Below are 20145 nucleotides of genomic sequence, written 5' to 3' on the forward strand. Positions count from 1 at the left end.
ATGACTTCTAACAGTCAGAAAACCTGTTTTTACAAAGTTCTTCCTTATCCTTATTGCACTGTGGTTACAGACAGTAAAACTAGACTTTCCTGTAAATTATCACCAAAGGTCACAGCACAGTTATTATTCCAGTACTGAGGGGATACGACGTTATGGCCGACATACCAACATGGTGAAGTAGCTAATAAAACCAAAAAAGGGACTTTAAAAAAAAAAAAATCAGCCTAAAGATCACGACTACTGGACACCCATAGCATCAGGGCTGTGGACTCGGTAAGCCAAACCTCCGACTCCTCAATTTCCATGACACCAACTCCGACTCCACCAAAATGGGCTCCGACTCCACAGCCCTGCATAGCATAGTTTTTAACAATAGTATTGACAATTTATTGACGCTTTAGAATATTCTAGTCCATCCCCAGAAACAGCCATTTGTAGGCGGGGCTTCTGTGAACCCCTCCTCTTTGCGGCACGGGACACAGCGATTTCAGGACAGTTTGTATTTGTGTCATAATAATATTAATAGCCCTTTACTGACTCATGTCAACCCTTCCACTTTGTTCCTCTGTACCCGTCTAATTTCATCTGGAAATTGTGAGCAACATTTTATTTTTTGCTAAAGACATCATAAAATGACTGATGGGGTCTACTTAAAGGGAACCTGTCACCATGAAAATGCAGTCTACTCTGCAGGCACCCTGATATAGAGCAGGGGGAGCTGAGTGAATTCATATATAGCTTTGTGAGAAAATATTCACTATAACCTGTGTTTTAATCAATTAAATCTCTGCTCTTTCTGGGAATTTTGGTCCAGTGGGCGGTGCTATCAGTGACTGACAGCTATCGCTGATGGTCCAGTGGGCGGTGCTATCAGTGACTGACAACTATCACTGATGGTCCAGTGGGCGGTGCTATCAGTGACTGACAACTATCACTGATGGTCCAGTGGGCAGTGCTATCAGTGACTGACAACTATCACTGATGGTCCAGTGGGCGGTGTTATCAGTGACTGACAACTATCACTGATGGTCCAGTGGGCGGTGTTATCAGTGACTGACAACTATCACTGATGGTCCAGTGGGCGGTGCTATCAGTGACTGACAACTATCACTGATGGTCCAGTGGGCGGTGCTATCAGTAACTGACAACTATCGCTGATGGTCCAGTGGGCGGTGCTATCAGTGACTGACAACTATCACTGATGGTCCAGTGGACGGTGTTATCAGTGACTGACAACTATCGCTGATGGTCCAGTGGGCAGTGCTATCAGTGACTGACAACTATCACTGATGGTCCAGTGGGCGGTATTATCAGTGACTGACAACTATCATATCACTGATGGTCCAGTGGGTGGTGCTATCAGTGACTGACAACTATCACTGATGGTCCAGAGGGCGGTGCGATCAGTTTGCAATGAGACCTGGCTCTGCTGTACTCCCCCTCCCCCTTCACAGACTGCAGTGAGATTAAAGCTACTAGTGGTGTTTCTAATTACACACAACTTTGCTGAATTCACCCTTTCCCCCACACAGACTGCAGTTAGATGAAAGCAACTAATGGTGTTTGTAATGACCCACAGCTCTGATGTACCCCCCCCCCCCTCCTCACACACAGACTGCAGGGAGATAAAAGCTACTAGCTGTGTTTGAATTGACACAGCCTTCATATTACTGCACTGTGTGCGGGAGGTGAGTACAACAGAGCTGTTAGGGGTGTTAGCAATGAGATATAGCTCTGCTGAACTCTCCCTCCCACCACACAGACTGCAGTGAGATGAAAGCTACTACTGGTGTGTGCAATGAGACATAGCTCTGCTGTACTCACCCCACCACACACACAGGCTGCATGAGATGAAGGCTACTTGTGGTGTTTGTAATGACACATAGATGTGTTCTACTACTCCCCCCACACAGAGAGACTTCAGTGAGATGAAAGCTGATGTGGTGTTTGTAATGACACATAGCTCTGCTGTACTCTCCCTCCCCCCACACAGACTGCAGTGGGTATAAAGCTATGCTATTAGTGGTCTTAGTAATGACACATAGCTCTGCTGTACTCACCCTCCCCCCACACAGACTGCGGTGGGTATAAAGCTATGCTATTAGTGGTGTTAGTAATGACACATAGCTCTGCTGTACTCACCCTCCCCCCACACAGACTGCGGTGGGTGTAAAGCTATGCTATTAGTGGTGTTTGCAATGATACATAGCTCTGGTGTACTCACCCTTCCCCCACACAGACTGCTGTGGGTGTAAAGCTATGATATTAGTGGTGTTTGTAATGACACATAGCTCTGCTGTACTCACCCTCCCCCCACACAGACTGCGGTGGGTATAAAGCGATGCTATTAGTGGTGTTTGTAATGACACATAGCTCTGCTGTACTCACCCTCCCCCCACACACACTGCGGTGGGTATAAAGCTATGATAGTAGTGGTGTTTATAATGACACATAGCTCTGCTGTACTCACCCTCCCCCCACACAGACTGCGGTGGGTGTAAAGCTATGATATTAGTGGTGTTTGTAATGACACACAGCTCTGCTGTACTCACCCTCCCCCCACAAAGACTGTGGTGGGTGTAAAGCTATGATATTAGTGGTGTTTGGAATGACACATAGCTTTGCTGTACTCCCCCTCCCCCCTCACAGACTGTGGTGGGTATAAACCTATGCTATTAGTGGTGTTTGTAATGACACATAGCTCTGCTTTACTCACCCTCCCACACACAGACCTCAGTGGGTATAAAGCTATGCTATTAGTGGTGTTAGTAATGACACATAGCTTTGCTGTACTCACCCTCCCCCCACACAGACTGCCCTGGGTATAAAGCTATGATATGAGTGGTGTTTGTAATGACACATAGCTCCGCTGTACTCACCCTCCCCCCACACAGACTGCAGTGGGTGTAAAGCTATGATATTAGTAGTGTTTGTAATGACACACAGCTCTGCTGTACTCGCCCTCCCCCACACAGACTGCTGCGGGTATAAAGCTATGCTATTAGTGGTGTTTGTAATGACACATAGCTTTGCTGTACTCACCCTCCCCCACACAGACTGCGGTGGGTATAAAGCTATGCTATTAGTGGTGTTTGTAATGACACATAGCTCTGCTGTACTCGCCCTCCCCCCACACAGACTGCGGTGGGTATAAAGCTATGATATTAGTGGTGCTTGTAATGACACATAGCTCTGCTGTACTCACCCTCCCCCCACACAGACTGCGGTGGGTATAAAGCTATGATATTAGTGGTGTTTATAATGACACATAGCTCTGCTGTACTCACCCTCCCCCCCACACAGACTGCGGTGGGTGTAAAGCTATGATATTAGTGGTGTTTGTAATGACACATAGCTCTGCTGTACTCACCCTCCCCCCCACACAGACTGCGGTGGGTGTAAAGCGATGCTATTAGTGGTGTTTGTAATGACACATAGCTCTGCTGTACTCACCCTCCCCTACATAGACTGTGGTGGGTGTAAAGCTATGCTATTAGTGGTGTTTGCACTGAGACATAGCTCTGCTGTACTCACCCTCCCCCACACACACAGACTGCAGTGGTATAAAGCTATGCTATTAGTGGTGCCTGTAATGACACATAGCTCTGCTGTACTCGCCCTCCTCCCCACACACAGACTGCAGTGTTTATAAACCTATGCTATTAGTGGTGTTTGCACTGAGACATAGCTCTGCTGTACTCGCCCTCCTCCCCACACACAGACTGCAGTGTTTATAAACCTATGCTATTAGTGGTGTTTGCACTGAGACATAGCTCTGCTGTACTCACCCTCCCCCACACACACAGACTGCGGTGGGTATAAAGCTATGATATTAGTGGTGTTTGTAATGACACATAGCTCTGCTGTACTCACCCTCCCCCCACACAGACTGCGGTGGGTATAAAGCTATGATATTAGTGGTGTTTGTAATGACACATAGCTCTGCTGTACTCACCCTCCCCCCACACAGACTGCGGTGGGTATAAAGCTATGATATTAGTGGTGTTTGTAATGACACATAGCTCTGCTGTACTCACCCTCCCCCCACACAGACTGCGGTGGGTATAAAGCTATGATATTAGTGGTGTTTGTAATGACACATAGCTCTGCTGTACTCACCCTCCCCCCACACAGACTGCGGTGGGTATAAAGCTATGATATTAGTGGTGTTTGTAATGACACATAGCTCTGCTGTAATCTACACAGGAGTTGCAAAGATCACCGAGAGAGCAGAGCTGTGTGTTATTACATGTGCAAGCATTTATGGGGGGCATTTTCTTCGCCCCCCGCATAACACCTCCTGCTTATGATTGGCCATACATGGGGAAAAAGTGCCTGCTCCCAGTCAACCAGAGAACAATGTCTGATAACGTTCCCTTTGGCTTAGTGTGAATTAGAATCTAAACTTTACTAGTTAATATCTTTGTGACGGAGATGAGAAATTAAAAAAAATAAAGGGACATTTTATTCAGCTCTGCAGCCACTACGCCAATGATGTGGCCTTTGTAAATCCTCTTATTAAATTTTTCACATCGGCCCGTGACCAATATCAGAACACTGGAAACAAAGTCACATCCGACCTATAAAGTAAGAAACTGCGGATTCCGAATTTCTCGATTATATAAGTAAGAAATCCCAGATCGCGGCCGTTTCACAACCTGAAATCGAAAGGACGTCCTGCGAGTCGTTAACACGTCACCGGGGCTTTATAATAACAAGACACGTTTTTCCTTTTGTGGTCTTTCACATTCCGTCACGTGGTGCGGGAGGAAAAAAAAAAAAAAAAGCCAGCTAAAAATGCAACCTGAACTTCTCAAATTGCTCGTAACTTCCGTTACTGCCCCAGGACGGTTAAATCGTAGCATTGAACCTCTGGGATTTTGGGCACGGCTGCAGAGAACCATGGCAGGGATCTCCGGAGCAAGCTCGGAGTAGAATGTGGGCTCGATCCTCGCCGAGAAGTGCCGCCATACAACGTAAGTAATTAATAACAGGACCATCTGTAAGTTTTGTATTCTTACTGTGTAAGTACAAGGAAGGGGGGGGGGGTATCAAAAGAGAATGTCTATGCTGGCCTCGGCTGGAATTTTAGGAAACTATCAGCAAATCTGTCCCACGTCAGCACGACAGGACACAAACTACCGACTGACTACACAAGTGTGCCGAAACGATGGAGGCTTGCCACAAAGAAAAGCTCTAAGGGGCTGTCATAAATGTACTAAAATCATCTGTTCAAGGGGATATTTCGGAATAGGAAAATCTCCATGAATATCCAGTGACGACGGCCAGACACCCGCTGTCGCCGCAATCGAAAAATTAAGAATCAACGCTAGAAACGCAACCGGAAAAATTTACCAAGTATTGCGCTTTTTCAATATTTATGGCAGAGTAAAAGGTGCTAAAAGAATTAAGAAGTGCACGTCTGTTAAGAAATGTGGCGCACCTTAGGGTATCCATTTGCCAGAAATTATAATATACACGTTACGAAAAGGCAAAAAAAATAAAATATTAGACATTCTTGAAATTCCGGAACAGATTATCGAAAAATCTGTCGGACCCCTTTCCATCTAAATATGCCCACTTTTAACATCAAGTGGTGAGAGAAGTGATCATTTGAGAGCAAACACGCAGAACGGCAAAATTTGCGATTTTTGTGGCGTAAATGATTTAATAAACTGCCCCCACTTTTATCTTCTGCTTGTTCGGCTTCGATTTTTTTGGACAATAGTCTATTCAGGGTAAGAGAAAAACCAGAGACCCCCATTGATGTCAATTTCTGATACTTCGGTATGAAGATTTGTATAACTGGAGGAAAATTTTAAGGGAGTTTTAAACTTTTTCATTTTATTTTTTTGTATGCTTTTTATTATATATATCTTCCCCTACCCCCTCCCCCCCCCCCCCCCCGAAGCTCAGCAGTAAGGTAGCACTACTACTGACCAGGATCTCGCCCATCGCTTTCTATAGAACACTAGCTGAAGAGCCCGGCGTTGCCTGGGGACAGTAAATATCTGTGGTTAGTTATAGCACCTCACTTCCCTTATTTTCCCATCACGCCTCTCATTTTCCCCCTCACATCTCTCATTTTCTCCCTTACACCTCTCATTTCCCCTCACTCCTCTTATCTTTCCCCCCCCCCCCGAAGCTCAGCAGTAAGGTAGCACTACTACTGACCAGGATCTCGCCCATTGCTTTCTATAGAACACTAGCTGAAGAGCCCAGCGTTGCCTGGGGACAGTAAATATCTGTGGTTAGTTATAGCACCTCACTTCTCTCATTTTCACATCACGCCTCTCATTTTCCCCCTCACATCTCTCATTTTCTCCCTTACACCTCTCATTTTCCCCCTCACTCCTCTTATCTTCCCCCCCGCCCAAAGCTCAGCAGTAAGGTAGCACTACTACTGACCAGGATCTCGCCCATCACTTTCTGTAGAACAGTAGCTGAAGAGCCCGGTGTTGCCTGAGCATAGTAAATATCTGTGGTTAGTTATAGCACCTCACTTCTCTTATTTTCCCATCACGCCTCTCATTTTCCACCTCACATCTCTCATTTTCTCCCTTACACCTCTCATTTTCCACCTCACATCTCTCATTTTCTCCCTTACACCTCTCATTTTCCCCCTCACTCCTCTTATCTTCCCCCCCCCCCCCCCCGAAGCTCAGCAGTAAGGTAGCACTACTACTGACCAGGATCTCGCCCATCGCTTTTTATAGAACACTAGAGGCATCCGTACACACTACAGAAAAGTTGGCCATACTCAATGTTTTCTGGGGTACTAGCCGTCCCCCTTATGGTTCATGACTCCCTTGTGATAAAGTGATAAAATCCAGAAAAAAAAGGAGCAGTGGTCCCCAGGTTCTGCCACGAATTGCTGACAATGCATTGCGTTACTAGGATCTTTTTTTCAAACAACGCATTTCGGAATCGGGCAAACCCCTTTTTCAGGTATAATAAAACAGGAGGTGGTGATGGCGAACTCAGTCGAGGGGTTCAAGAGAGGCCTGGATGTCTTCCTGGAGCAGAACAATATTGTATCATACAATTATTAGGTTCTGTAGAAGGACATAAATCTGGGGATTTATTATGATGGAATATAGGCTGAACTGGATGGACAAATGTCTTTTTTCGGCCTTACTAACTATGTTACTATGTTACTATGTAAAAGAAACCTACTCCGGGTGGACTTAGGTGAAGTAGTGCGAAAAGTGAGAACGACATTCATTGCCACGAATTGCTGACAATGGATTGCGTTACTAGGATCTTTATTCATGCAACGCGTTTCGGAATCAGGTCGACTCCTTCTTCAGGTCTAAATAAAACAAAACAAACCTACTCTGAGTGGACTGAGGTGAAAAGTGAGAATGACATTTTCCACTTGGAGGAGGATTCTGCTGTTTTATTATAGCTGAAAAAAGAAGTCGATCCGATTCCGAAACGCGTTGTATGAATAAAGATAATAGTAACGCAATCCATTGTCAGCAATTTGGGGCAGTGAATGTCCTCCTCGCTTTTTGCACGGCATCACCTAAGTCCACCGGGTGTAGTTTTTTTTTGTTTTACCTGAAGAAGTCGAACTGATTCCGAAACGCGTTGTGTCAATAAAGATCCTAGCAAAGCAATCCATTGTCAGCGATTCGTGGCAGCGCCTGAGGACCAACGCTCCTTTTTTCCCCTTAGATTTTTGCACGTCTCTTCCCACCTGTGATGGGTCAGCGGCTGGAGATCAGCTTCTCACAGGTTTATGATTCGCGGAGTTGTGCCGTGTCAAAACCTACTCAGGTGATCCAATCTCTACATGTGGGAATCGGGATATATTTGGGAGAACACACGGAGCGCCTCTCCCTTTCCTTTTTATCAAGAAAAAAGAAGGACCAGGCTTGTCGAATTTCAAAGTTGTTCTTCTGAGAAATAAGCAACAACCAGAGGCGTCTGGACGCTATCCTCCATCTTCCCTTGTTTTAGTTTCTCGCTCCCCACAGCCTCGCCACGAACCGCAGCTTCCTGGTACAGTGCCCTCTTTGTACATGGAATGGGTGGAGAATTATAAATATAGATGGAAAAGTGAAAAAAAAAATACTATATTTAAATACCAAAAAAAGAAACCATGGACACAACTAGAGACTTTATACGATGCTCCTAACCGTTCGGAATTTTCGATTCATTCCAAAGATGGCGACAATAAAACGTTCCTTTTTAACTGCTCAACAATCCAGAATAAGGCTATGATCAAGTGTGGTGCAAATGCTGCGGATTCTCAGTCTCGATGTTAAGGTGGGAAATCCACAGGATATTCTAGAGCTAGAAAAGTAGATCAAACTAAATCATATCAAAAAAACAAACATCCCCCCCAAAAAACCTACAGTGAGGACTTTAAATCCTTAGAATGTTAATTTATGCTGATTTTCAAAGCAGAATTTACCCTTTGTCCAGGCGTAGGGCGCAAGTCTGCAGTCACTCTATGTGACTGTAGACTTGTGAATCCTCACACTGCGCACACCTGGCGCTATCAGGATTCTCTGGCGCCGAAAGCAGCGGTCATGTGACTGCAAGTACATAATTTGCATACTTACGCCACATTCCTACTAGACTTGTCCGGCCTCACTCATCTCACTTGTATTGAGCAAGGCCGGACACGTCTAGTTGGCACGTGACTGCAATGTATGCAAATGCGCTCCTGGCACTAGCGCCTCAGAATTCTTCTCGATAGCATTTGCAGAACTTTCCACAACAATATATTCAGAAAATTCTTAACATGTGAACATACCCTTAGTTTGAATCCTAATGCTGCAGATTTGATCGTTCATACGCAGAGTTTTTGCTTTATTTTTCCCCATCTATTGGGGTGGAAAAAAATCTCCAGTGTTCTACAATACCGATAAATAAATAAGATTTCCAAAATCTCATTCACATGTTGATTGCTTTCATTGTGTTTACTGACCAGCAGTGTATTTTCTTAAAGGGATCCTGCAACCAGGTTTTTGCTACGTAATCTGAGGGCAGCATGATGAAGAGGCAGAGACCCTGATTCCAGCGATGTGTCACTTACTGGGGCTGCTTGTTGTCATTTGATACAAATCACAGTTTTCTCTGCTGTGGATTTAGCAGTTCTCTGAATGCTGAGCTCTGTAGAACCCCGCCCACACCACTGATTGGCCGCTCTGTGTACACTGTACATAGGTAGAACGCTGTCACACCAGTGGTGGGGGCGGGGTTATACAGAATAGTTGACTAGGAGGCACGAGACCCTTAGTCCGGTAGTGATAATTTCCAGATGATAAAACACTGATTTTATTGAAACACCAAAACACAGCCTAGTAAGCAACATTGCTGGAATCAGGGTCTTCGTCTCCACCTCATGCCACTGTCAGATTACAGAAAAACCTGATGACAAATTCCCTTTAAATGTGGAATATCAATTCATTCAGGGCTATTGCTTTTTTTTTTTTTTTTTTTTTGCATTGAGATCAATGAAACATAGAAGCAAAAAAAATAATATATATTTTGGAGCATTTTTTTGTGTGATCTGAATGGGGAAACACATCAGTAAAAACGCTTTTTTTTTTTCAAGAAATGACAAGATGCGTACTCTAAAAAAAAAAAAAAAAAGCAAAAAACTATGGTCGGGCACAATGGAGAAACTCCTTTCTTCAGTGCAGGGAAGGGGCAGGGGAGATTCCCTTTCTTAGACGAAAGAACGCAATTGCATAATGACAGATTTTCATAGAAATGTTAGAAAATCCCTTCTACTTGGCTGCTGCTCATTACCGACTTCCCTTATACATACGCTGATATAAATGGCTGACCAAGTAGTAAGGGCTTAAAACATGGGAGAAAACAAGTATGTGCTGTGCTGATATGCGAACTGTATGAGGACTGATGATCGCACACCCGTCCGTCCTCCTATTTAGCGACTTTGGCCGATGTAAAAGCCGTATTAAACAATCGATGATTGAAACGCGTGGGATCAGGTAAAACCGCCGGCGTCAATGCCGCTACATATAGCTGAAATCCTGTGCTTTTTTTACGCTCTTAGGCTACGTGCACACGTTCAGGATTTCTCGCAGAAAATTCCTGAGAAAAAACGGACATTTTCTGCAAGAAATCCGCAAGAAAACCGCATGTGTTTTTGCAACGGTTTTGCTGCGTTTTTGCCGTGGTTTTTTCCGGACACTTCCCAATGCATTTTGTAGTGGGAAATCCGCAAAAAAACCTGCAAAATTAATGAACATGCTGCGGTTTTTACCGCGGAAAAAAACGCATTATGTGCACAAAACATGCGGAATTCATTCTAAATGATGGGATGCTTATTGTAACGCAACATGTGCACACAGCCTTAATCTGCATGTTTTCTGCACAAAATTTGCAGTAACAACTATCTGTGATCATTTGTGACCCAGTTTAGGGCTCATTCAGACATCTACGAAAACCAAAAAAAGGACTGATTATTCATTCTATCTATCTATCTATGAAAAAAAAAAAAAATTTCTCCACCTTCTTATTTCTGTCAGTCGTCTGTGAAAATCAGAGTACGGTCCCATTATTTTCACGGACCCGTAGACTTGCATTCCCGATTTTGAGACGACTCTCAGAGATCAAAATCAGACAGGTCTCCGATATTTTCCACAGACCACTCAGCCTGAGGAAAACAATCAGACATGTGCGCAGTCCCATAGAATATCATAGGTACGAGCGTTATCCATGAAAGCTTGTGCTGCGACTGTCGTACAGCTGCGAGACATGCAGCCACGGGGACAGAACATAGTATTCGAGCACGCCGGAGATTCGGTTACACCCGAGCATGCTCAGATAACACCTCATCCCAGCTCGTTCCCTCACACACTAGTTTGGTCGTCTTTGGTCTGACGTATCTGGGGTCTTCAGGGTAAATTCTCATGTGACACTTCAGTTAGCGAGTCAATAAGAGTCTTAGGCTACTTTCACACTAGCGTCACACAGAGTAAATGTCTAAAAAAAAATGGGAACAATTTCTTTCATCTTCTGTCAGAAGAACATTACATAACCGTCACCTGAAAAACAAGCCTTTGTGGAGAACCTTGTCCAGGCCTGAGGTTTCCACGGTTACGTGGAGTCAGGGCTTTCACCTCCTCCTCAGGTCAACACGTGTCTTATCTGGATGTGTTATCTGAAGTCCAATCCTCCTCAATTCTGTCCATTATGGTCCATCGGACGAGGAGATTACACTGACTGGTAAACACAGCAGATGGCCAAATGTTCTATCGCAATGACTGATGGCGAGATGATGAGCCATAAAAGAGCGTTTTACCCGCACGCCTCGGCCTGGAATATTTGTGTCTCTGAAATCTCCCTGAGCGAAGCGCGAAACGCGTCGGTAAAGCAGATGTTCCTGCGTCCCGAGCTATGGTTCTAGCCTACTCCTCTCGGTGTGATGACATCTTGGAAAGCGACACGACGGCTTATCGGTCAACGTTATTGTAGATTCATTGAAATTCCATTTTCTCAGGAATATACCAAAACTAAATGCCAAAAAAACAGAACACTTCTTAATGAGGATCTGTCACTTGCCAGAAATATAGTTTTCTCTTGTTTCTTTGTGTAAATGCCACGATTGTCTTGAATCTGGAGATATTTTTATTTTGTTCCTGCTCCTCACCGTTCCTGAGATATGACCTCTTCTTTCCTGCGTGTAAATCTAGCCTCGTTAGCCAATGGGGCGTGTCCCCGAACTCTTGTCTGTAGGCGCCATCGTGAGGCTCATGCCCATTCTTCCCTGAATATCTTGTCATTCCACTTCGAGCTATTCTGGATGGGGGCCTCAAGAAGACGTCCTCATTAAAGAGTTGATGGTTACGGCCACTTGGATAAAAGACTAGATTTATATACAGGGCCGTATTTCAGGAACGGAGAGGCATAGGAACAAAATGAAAACTACACCAGATTCGGGAAAATGGCGACATTTACACCAGGTAAAATATCTATATATTTATAGCAAGTGACATGTTGGTGACCCTCCGTCTATAGACTGTGAGGTCTTTGGGCATCAGGGTCTTAGTCACTCTAATAGGACATGTACATTACTATCTCATTGTAGTCAATAGAACATTTTCGACTACAAACTTGCAAAAAAAAAGAAGAAATGGGATCCCTTTGTTAAATTTTAATAATTGGAAAACCTTAACTTGCTGCCCTCATCCGCTACAGCAAGTTAAAACGGCTTTTGGTGCAGATACCAGTCTACGCTTTCTATCCTTCCATCTAGTCTATCAGTAGGTAGCCAGTCTTCACTAGAATTCTACCAGCACTAGGGGTGCTAGAACTTCCTTTCCCTTACTTCCCAGCATACATTGCTCCTGTCATTGATAACTGACTTGCTGCCCTAATCTGAAAGCCCACCTGCAATAGGTCTGCCATCCTCGGCTCTCCTTCCGTCTAGTCTTTCTTAGTAGACACCTTACTAGAATTCTGCCAGCGCTAGGGGTGCTGGAACTTCCTTCCCAGCTTACATTGCTCTTGTCACTGATAACTGGCTTGCCTGCCTTAACCTGAAAGCCCACCTGCAGTAGGTCGGCCATCCTCGGTCCTCCTTCCATATAGTCTTTTTCAGTAGGCAGCTAGTCTTCACTAAAATTCTGCCAGCACTAGGGGTGCTGGAACTTCCTTTCCCTTACTTCCCAACATACACTGCTCCGCTCATTGATAACTGGTTTGTCTGCCCTAATCTGAAAGTCCCCCTGTAGCAGGTATGCCATCCTCGGTCCTCACCTGCTCCTGCGACCCTCCTCACTCTTTCAACTGCTCAGACACCGTGATGCTGCTCTCTGCCTCCTGTCCTATCGCCTTACCGGTACCGCCTCAGCTGTCTGCCTCCTGTCCTATCGCCTTACCGGTACCGCCTCAGCTGTCTGCCTCCTGTAATAAAGCCTTACCGGTACTGCCTCAGCTGTCCGCCTCCTGTCCTATCGCCGTACCGGTACCGCCTCAGCTGTCCACCTCCTGTCCTATCGCCTTACCGGTACCGCCTCAGCTGTCTGCCTCCTGTCCTATTGCCTTACCGGTACCGCCTCAGCTGTCCGACTCCTGTAATATCGCCTTACCGGTACCGCCTCAGCTGTCTGCCTCCTGTAATAAAGCCTTACCGGTACTGCCTCAGCTGTCCGCCTCCTGTCTTATCGCCTTACCGGTACCACCTTAGGCGTTATCAAAATAGTAGGTAAGATAGGTCATAACTTATTTGTCGTGGGGGTTCAACCGCTGGAACCTGCTCCGATCAGCATAACGGAGGATTTTTTTATGGTAGTGCACCTGCTCTACCGCTGCTGCATTAATTCCCTATGGATCTGACGAGCGTTGCGTTGCGCTTATACCAGCGGTACCACAAGGAATGAACAGAGCAGCAGTCGGGCGTCCAACCTGCCGCCCATCATAGGGATAAAAATTCCTGAATCTTCTGCTCGGGGCAGGTCCCATCGGTGAGACACCCACCGATTGGCAACTTTTCACCAATCCCACAGATAGACGATAACTTCCTATAACCGGACGACCCCTTTAATAGAGAAACATCCTAAATTATTACAGCCTCTGGGAAAGTGACGGTGACGCCGTACAGGGGCTTATCTCTGTAGGGTCACTGCCTCGTCTTCTCCAGGCGTCCAGCACTACAATAGAGCTGTCATTAAATCCTCCGCTTCCAATGTTAATGCGATGACTCCGCCGACCCCCGTCAAGGCCGTCAAGCTGCGGCGCACAGGACGACATAATTCTTTATCAATCACACTGTCACAAAGCCATTTACATCTGGGCTTTATTCTTTATTTCCAATGGTTTGATATCTAATAAAATGGCTATGGGCATAAAAAAAATCTAAATATCATAAAAAAAAAGTAGAATAAATAAAAGATGAGGGACATTGTCCGAGCTTTATATCCTGGCTGGGCCTCAACCAGATTGGAACAGAACAGGCAACAGATCAACATTATTTTAAGCAGTGAAAAATCTGTGGAAAATAAGAATATTTGTGGCCATTGAACTTGGGAAAGAAATATTGATCCAATATAATGAACTCCGCCATTCTGTATAAGAGCGACAGCTGTGCCCGGACGGGTAGAGGAGACATTATTGCCACCATACACCATGTGCATCCAATCGACAGTGAATCCATATTCTAGAAAGCAATTCCAAGTACCAAGCAAAGACCTGAGCCCCAAAGACATCAGTGTTTTCTGTGCTGCAGATCTTACAGTGCTCAGAATGCAGAGTCATGTACAACCCCGCCCACACCACTGATTGACTGCTTTCTGTGTACTTTGCATATTGACAGAAAGCAGCCAATCAGTGGAGTGGGCGTGGTTATACAGAGTAACTGACTAGGAGGCACGAGACACCAAGTCTTGCAGGGATAATCTCCTGCTGATAAAACACTGATAGAAGTGAAACAGCACAGCCCAGTAAGTGATACATCGCTGGAATCAGGATCTCCGCCCCTACATCATGCTGCTCTCAGACTACATAGTAAAAAACTGCTGACAGATTCCCGTCACGTTGTGCCCAAAACAAAGCTTAGCCAGCACATGTTTACCCATAGCCCCCCTAGTATTGGCTTAAAGAGGACCTGTCATTTCCTCTAAATACGTTTTTTTTTTTAATCAGGTGTAAATGCTGCCATTCTCCTGAATCCGGCGTTGTTTTTCTCTTGTTCCTGCACCTCTCTGTTCCTGAGATATGACCCTCTTCTTTATGCATGTAACTCTTGTTCTGTTATCCAAGTGGGAGTTGTCCTCAGCCCTCACCCATGAGGATCACGCCCCTTTGGCTACCTACACTAGATTTCCATATAAGGAAGAAGGGGTCATAGCTCAGGAACGGAAAGGCATAGGAAAAAAAGAAACACAACGCCGGATTCAGGAGAACGGCGGCATTTAGGCAACATAAATACATAACATACTTATGGCAAGTGACAGGTATAACGAGCATGCCTGGTGCCAGCGCCGGAATTAGTTTCCACTTTAAATATAAGGTTATATTAACGATAAACTTCCAAAAAAAGTCGCAATTTAACCAGTTAAACGGAAGCAAAGAACTGTTGCGCCCAGATTCAGTGGTTGAAGAGGTGACGGAAATGTCGTCCTATAGATTTTTCGATTTCTAACAGTTTCTAGCAGAGGAATTAAATTAAAATGTCAGATGAAACCCACACTAATAAGGAAAAAATCACTGGTAAATGTCAACCGAGAACTGATATCACACCATCCTCCTATAGGCCAAAGACAACAATAACAAGCCAGTCCGGGAAAACAACTGTGTGCAATGCAGGATTTAAAGGGATCCTCAAAGAAGTAACTAATGTTATTTGTGTTGTGCAGGGTTGGAAAAACATGGCTGGCACTGTCCAAAAACAGCTCCAAGTTCCAAAGCCGAAATGATACAGAACCTCATAAGTACCGTTTTTACAGCGTTTCACAAGGTTGTATGCACGGAACGGAAGAAAACTAGAAGAAAAAAAAATTAAAGAAATCTTACCGGAGGTTTTTCTGCTTTAAATTCTTCAGAAACCTGTAGAAGAAATAAAGAATTTTGTAAACTCAGGATTCTGGAAAGTCACAATTTTTGCAATTTTAGAGTTCCCCAGCCCTGGTAGTCCTTAATATGGGCTCATCATTCACACATCTCTACATTAGGAATTTTTTGGGGTTATATAATGATATTATTAGATGTAGATTTATCACAGCCATCATCTGCCGGGAAAGATACAGGTTCAGTTCCTGAGCCTGCATCCAATACTTGGGCCTGAAGGAATTAATAGGAAGTAATAGTACGTCTGATGGCAGGAAGTGGTTAATCCTTGATGTGATTGAATGGACTCTTTCTATTGTGCTCGTAAACACCGTCAAAGTTTGGTAAACCGGTGGCTATTTTAGACACCAATTTTCTTTTATTTAAGGAAATGCTCACACACATTAGCAGCAATGATCAGACTGACCCTATCTTTTGTATTGAAGCATCTAATGAGCGTGTGCAAAGGTCATTATGTAGGATGAGTGCACTTATCGTGATTGGTGCATCCAGTGTTATCAGCTGTGTATGCAGAGTTGTTACCTGTCACTGCAATCCTGTCTCTGATGACAAGGAGTCTGCTGAAAACTCTTTTCATTGTCAGCAGTCACATATGCAAATTTAGTCCCCTGATACCACAGCTTGTGTCTGGTTTTGCAGCTCAGACCCCTTCATTAGCACTGAATGTCATGAATTCTGAACAGTCCGGGTCTGCTATGCAAAAGCGACCTGACAACCACCTCTAGTAGACACATCATCAGAGCTGCAACATAACGTTTTCAACAGGCATGTTTGCTATATTGTATGTGGGCATGTATATTGTTATTGTTCTTGGTATTACAATAGGATTAATTTGGCTTTTTATTGTTTCCTTACAGGTATATAGTTACGAAAGTCAAAGTGAAGTTGGAAAACCATGAGTCTTCAAAACATGACTGGTCTTTTTTACCCCAGTCAAACTCTGGGGGGCCCTCACATAGACCTAGAAGATATAATTACTTCTCAGAATGTCATCTCAAGGGTCATGCACAGCTACCTTGGTATGTTAGTCCCGCTTGGGTTACTGGCTGGCGTCTTCTGCGTGGCCATATTAATCAGGAACAAGGTGAAGCATCAAGCACTGGATAATCTGGACCTGCATCTTCTAGCATTGGTGGTTACAGACATTACAATCGTCTTCTACTCTTTCACGTCAAAGACAAGACCAGACTATCTGGAAATTTCCAATTTGAGTTGTGGTGTCTTGTCATGCTTCTTCAACGCGAGTTATTTCTTCTCTCAGTATCTGCTGATTTTAATGTTCCTCGTCTTTCTCATCCTGGATGACCCTACAACATCTCAAAGCCGTCTGAGATACGTCTTTCTCACGTTGACGTTGTCGATAATAACGTCTGTAGTTAACGTGTCGCTGTTGGGTACCTATGATAATCTTCAGAATATAACATATTGCCAGCTGGATCCATTAAATGCTAGGCCTGAATACGACTTCACAAAGTTCATTGCTGGATTTGGTGTCCCATCTTTGGTTCTTCTGATTTTCGGCATTCTAATCATTATTCGAGGCAGAGAAGTGGAAATGTCCGAGAAGCTCCGGGCCCACGTGGTCGTTTTCTGTCACATTCCGATTATGTTTATATGTCGGCTGTTCTACAACATCATGCTCATCAGGAGGACGGGTTTAAAGATTCATGGATTCTACATGTCTCCGAGAGAGGAGCTGGTGTTGAACATAGCAGAACTGGCAGTATTCAGCGGGAGCTGCATCAGACTTATATTCACGCTTGTCCTACACAAACCATGTCGGGATGGTCTCAAGAAACTTGTACAATTCTTAATCAATAAGTGTAGAAGAAAGGAATCATCCAACAGTGTAATCTAGCCATGACTGGTGCTCATGATCATTCCCAACACACGGAGAACTGAGGTGTAAAATGTCTACATTATAAGACAAAATATCCATCCTAATGGAGATGTGTATAAGCTAGACCATATTTTTTTTATCTAGTAGGGTAGCAAAATAATTATACAGCTATCCTTAAGGGTGTACAAAATTACTGAGGCAGCCCATGAGGATGCAATGGGGCTCCCAGTGGTGACCCTGCCTGGGTTGGCCTCACATCTGGCTTTAATTGCTTGTAAGGTCGGCTTCACACGTCTGAATTTTACGGCCAATGGACAGATCTCATCTGACGGACGGGCTGCAGGTCTTTGAACCCGAGTTACTAACCTTCATGGTGTTCGTTAATGTTAGAGACCTAAAGTTAATCTTCATATTTCGTTTCGTACCAGACCGCAAAATGCAAACATGTAAGGCTGGCCTTATAAGCCAATACAACAAGAGATGACCCCTACCTAGGTTGGGTCCTGTTTAGGAGCCATATTGCATCCTCATGGGCAGCATCAATAATTTTTATACCAGATAAAAAAAGAGATTCAGTCAACTTGGACTGTGTACCCACTAGAAGTTCTATAGCATCCCCAGGGTCTGTATCAAAAACGTGTGTACACATTAAATCAAGGGATTTAGCCAACCTTGACAGGTCCCCACTAGGAGGCCCATAGGATCCTCAGGGGTTGCCTCAATAAGTCTTAGACCGATTGAACAAATGGATTTGGTCAACCTAGACTTGGTACCCGCTACAATCCCCACAACATCCTCAGGGGTCGACTCAATTCATACACCTATTAAACCATTGGATGTGGTCAACCTTAATGGGTCTCCAGAAGGAGCCCCATAGCATCCTCGTGAGTATCCTCAATAATTTGTATTCCCATTAAAACAAAGGACTTGATCAATCTGGACTGGGCCCCCGGTAGGAGCCTCATAGCATCCTAAATGCCTCATGCCTCAATAATTCAAGCACCCATTAAAACAAGGGATTTGGATAATGTGGATCGGGTCTTCACAAGAAGCCCCATAGCATCCTCAGGGGTTGCCTCACAGGTCCTACAAGGTTAGCACAAAAGGGTAAGTGGAATTAATCAAGAGATCATGAAAAAAAGACAGAGGGGAAGGGTTATGGCCTCCTGTCTAAGGTGGGAGATGATTTGTTGGAATTAACCAACTCGTGAAGGGTATCTCATACTTTAGGCATACTTGCCCATGAGATTCCTGGGGAAAGAAAGTAATTCAGCAAATCAACTGGGCATCATAGAAAACTCCCTTAACTTTTATAGAAAAGGGGGGCTCGCTCAAAATTTTGCATTGGCTTGACACCAAGCTCCTATACCATAGACCCATTCAGGAGGAATAATGTGGAGTGGCCTGTCATAAAGGGATGTGGCTATGCAACTAGGAATTAAAATAGGATCTAGGTTATGGTCTACGATTTAGATCTTGGCCATAGAGGTTTTGGAATAACATGACATATTCTGGCAGGGTCTTGTTTGTTTCCATTGCTAATAGTATTATGACTTTTTTTTTATATCTATGTAATATGTATTCTATTCATTATTGTTCTAGAAGTGTTATTTGCTCTCAGACCATATGTGCCTTATTTAGCAATTTATAAAGCTAAAATAATACAGCTAAAATGCTAATCCGCTAATGTGAAGCCATTTTTATAATCCTGGAGTATTTTACGGCGTCAAATATTCACATACTGGTTTACAGTGTTATGTACATGCACCGGGGGGTCCGCAGTCCGGTGGAAACACTATTTTCAAGCGTCAGAGCTGTCTCACCAAAACAAGGACCTGATCTGTCGTCTCCCCATATACCGTATTTTTCGGACTATAAGACGTACTTTTGTTTCCCAAAAATTTGGGAGGAAAATGAGGGGCAAGGGTGCTGTCTGCTTTTTCCTTGGCTGGTTAACAAAACTAGGGGGACCCCACGCTATTTATTTTTTTTTTGGGAGAGGGTCTTACTATTTTTCTTAACTATCCAAGGTAAGCAGATTGCTGCAGCCTGGTATTATCAGGCTGGGAAGGTTCATGGATATTGGATCCTTACCAGCCTGAAATACCTGTCCCAGTAATCTGCTTTACTCTGGCTGGTTGACAAATATAGGGAGACCCCATGCTATTTTTTTTTAAATTATTTATTTAAAAAAGTAGGGGTCTCTCTCTGTGCTTTCCTCCACTTCCTGTGTCGTGTACATCTGGCTGTGTCACAAGAGTCACCATTATTTAAATTAGTACACATGCGTAATACGCTGCGTTCCCGCGCTTAATACGCAAAGATAATGCGGTTTTACCGCATCTAATGATAGTGAATGGGTAATTCACGCAGCTACATAAATAGACATGCTGCAGTCTGGAAAGACGCGCCACATGTCCGCAGGTTAGCCGGAGGCATCTGTGCACGCAGAGTGGAGATGGGATTTCTTGAAATCCCATCCACTATGCTGTAACATCTGGCAGCTGCGGACTGGACGCTGCAGATGGACGCAGCGTTCAGCCTGCAGCATTTACGGACCGTGGGAACATACCCTCAACAGTCCGGGTCTACTACAAAAAAACGACCTGACAACCACCTCTAGTGGACACATCAGAGCTGCACCATAAGGTTTCCAACAGACCTTACTATACATCCATGAAGGGTTAAAACTGCAAAGCGCTTGTATATAACAAAAAAAAAGCAATTTTGCAATTTTAATCTTTTTAAAAATT

At 44.3% G+C, this 20145-nt stretch overlaps 2 protein-coding genes across 3 annotated transcripts in view; one reads left to right on the top strand and one right to left on the bottom strand.

Annotated features, from left to right (window-relative positions):
* The window catches only part of C7H7orf50 (chromosome 7 C7orf50 homolog), a 257785-nt gene that overhangs the window by 118827 nt on the left and 118813 nt on the right, over positions 1-20145 (bottom strand). For both annotated transcript variants that reach the window (XM_069734290.1, XM_069734291.1), the window contains exon 3: positions 15499-15531. In XM_069734290.1, the coding sequence (XP_069590391.1) occupies positions 15499-15531 (33 nt within the window). The remainder of the gene's footprint in view (positions 1-15498; positions 15532-20145) is intronic.
* LOC138645187 (uncharacterized) lies at positions 4845-19071 on the top strand. Its single transcript, XM_069734289.1, has 2 exons — positions 4845-4976; positions 16410-19071. Exon 2 carries the CDS (start codon positions 16448-16450, stop codon positions 17408-17410), a length of 963 nt encoding a protein of 320 aa, XP_069590390.1. The 5' UTR covers positions 4845-4976; positions 16410-16447; the 3' UTR covers positions 17411-19071.

This window comes from Ranitomeya imitator, chromosome 7 (assembly GCF_032444005.1).
Source record: "Ranitomeya imitator isolate aRanImi1 chromosome 7, aRanImi1.pri, whole genome shotgun sequence".
Taxonomy (NCBI): domain Eukaryota; kingdom Metazoa; phylum Chordata; class Amphibia; order Anura; family Dendrobatidae; genus Ranitomeya; species Ranitomeya imitator.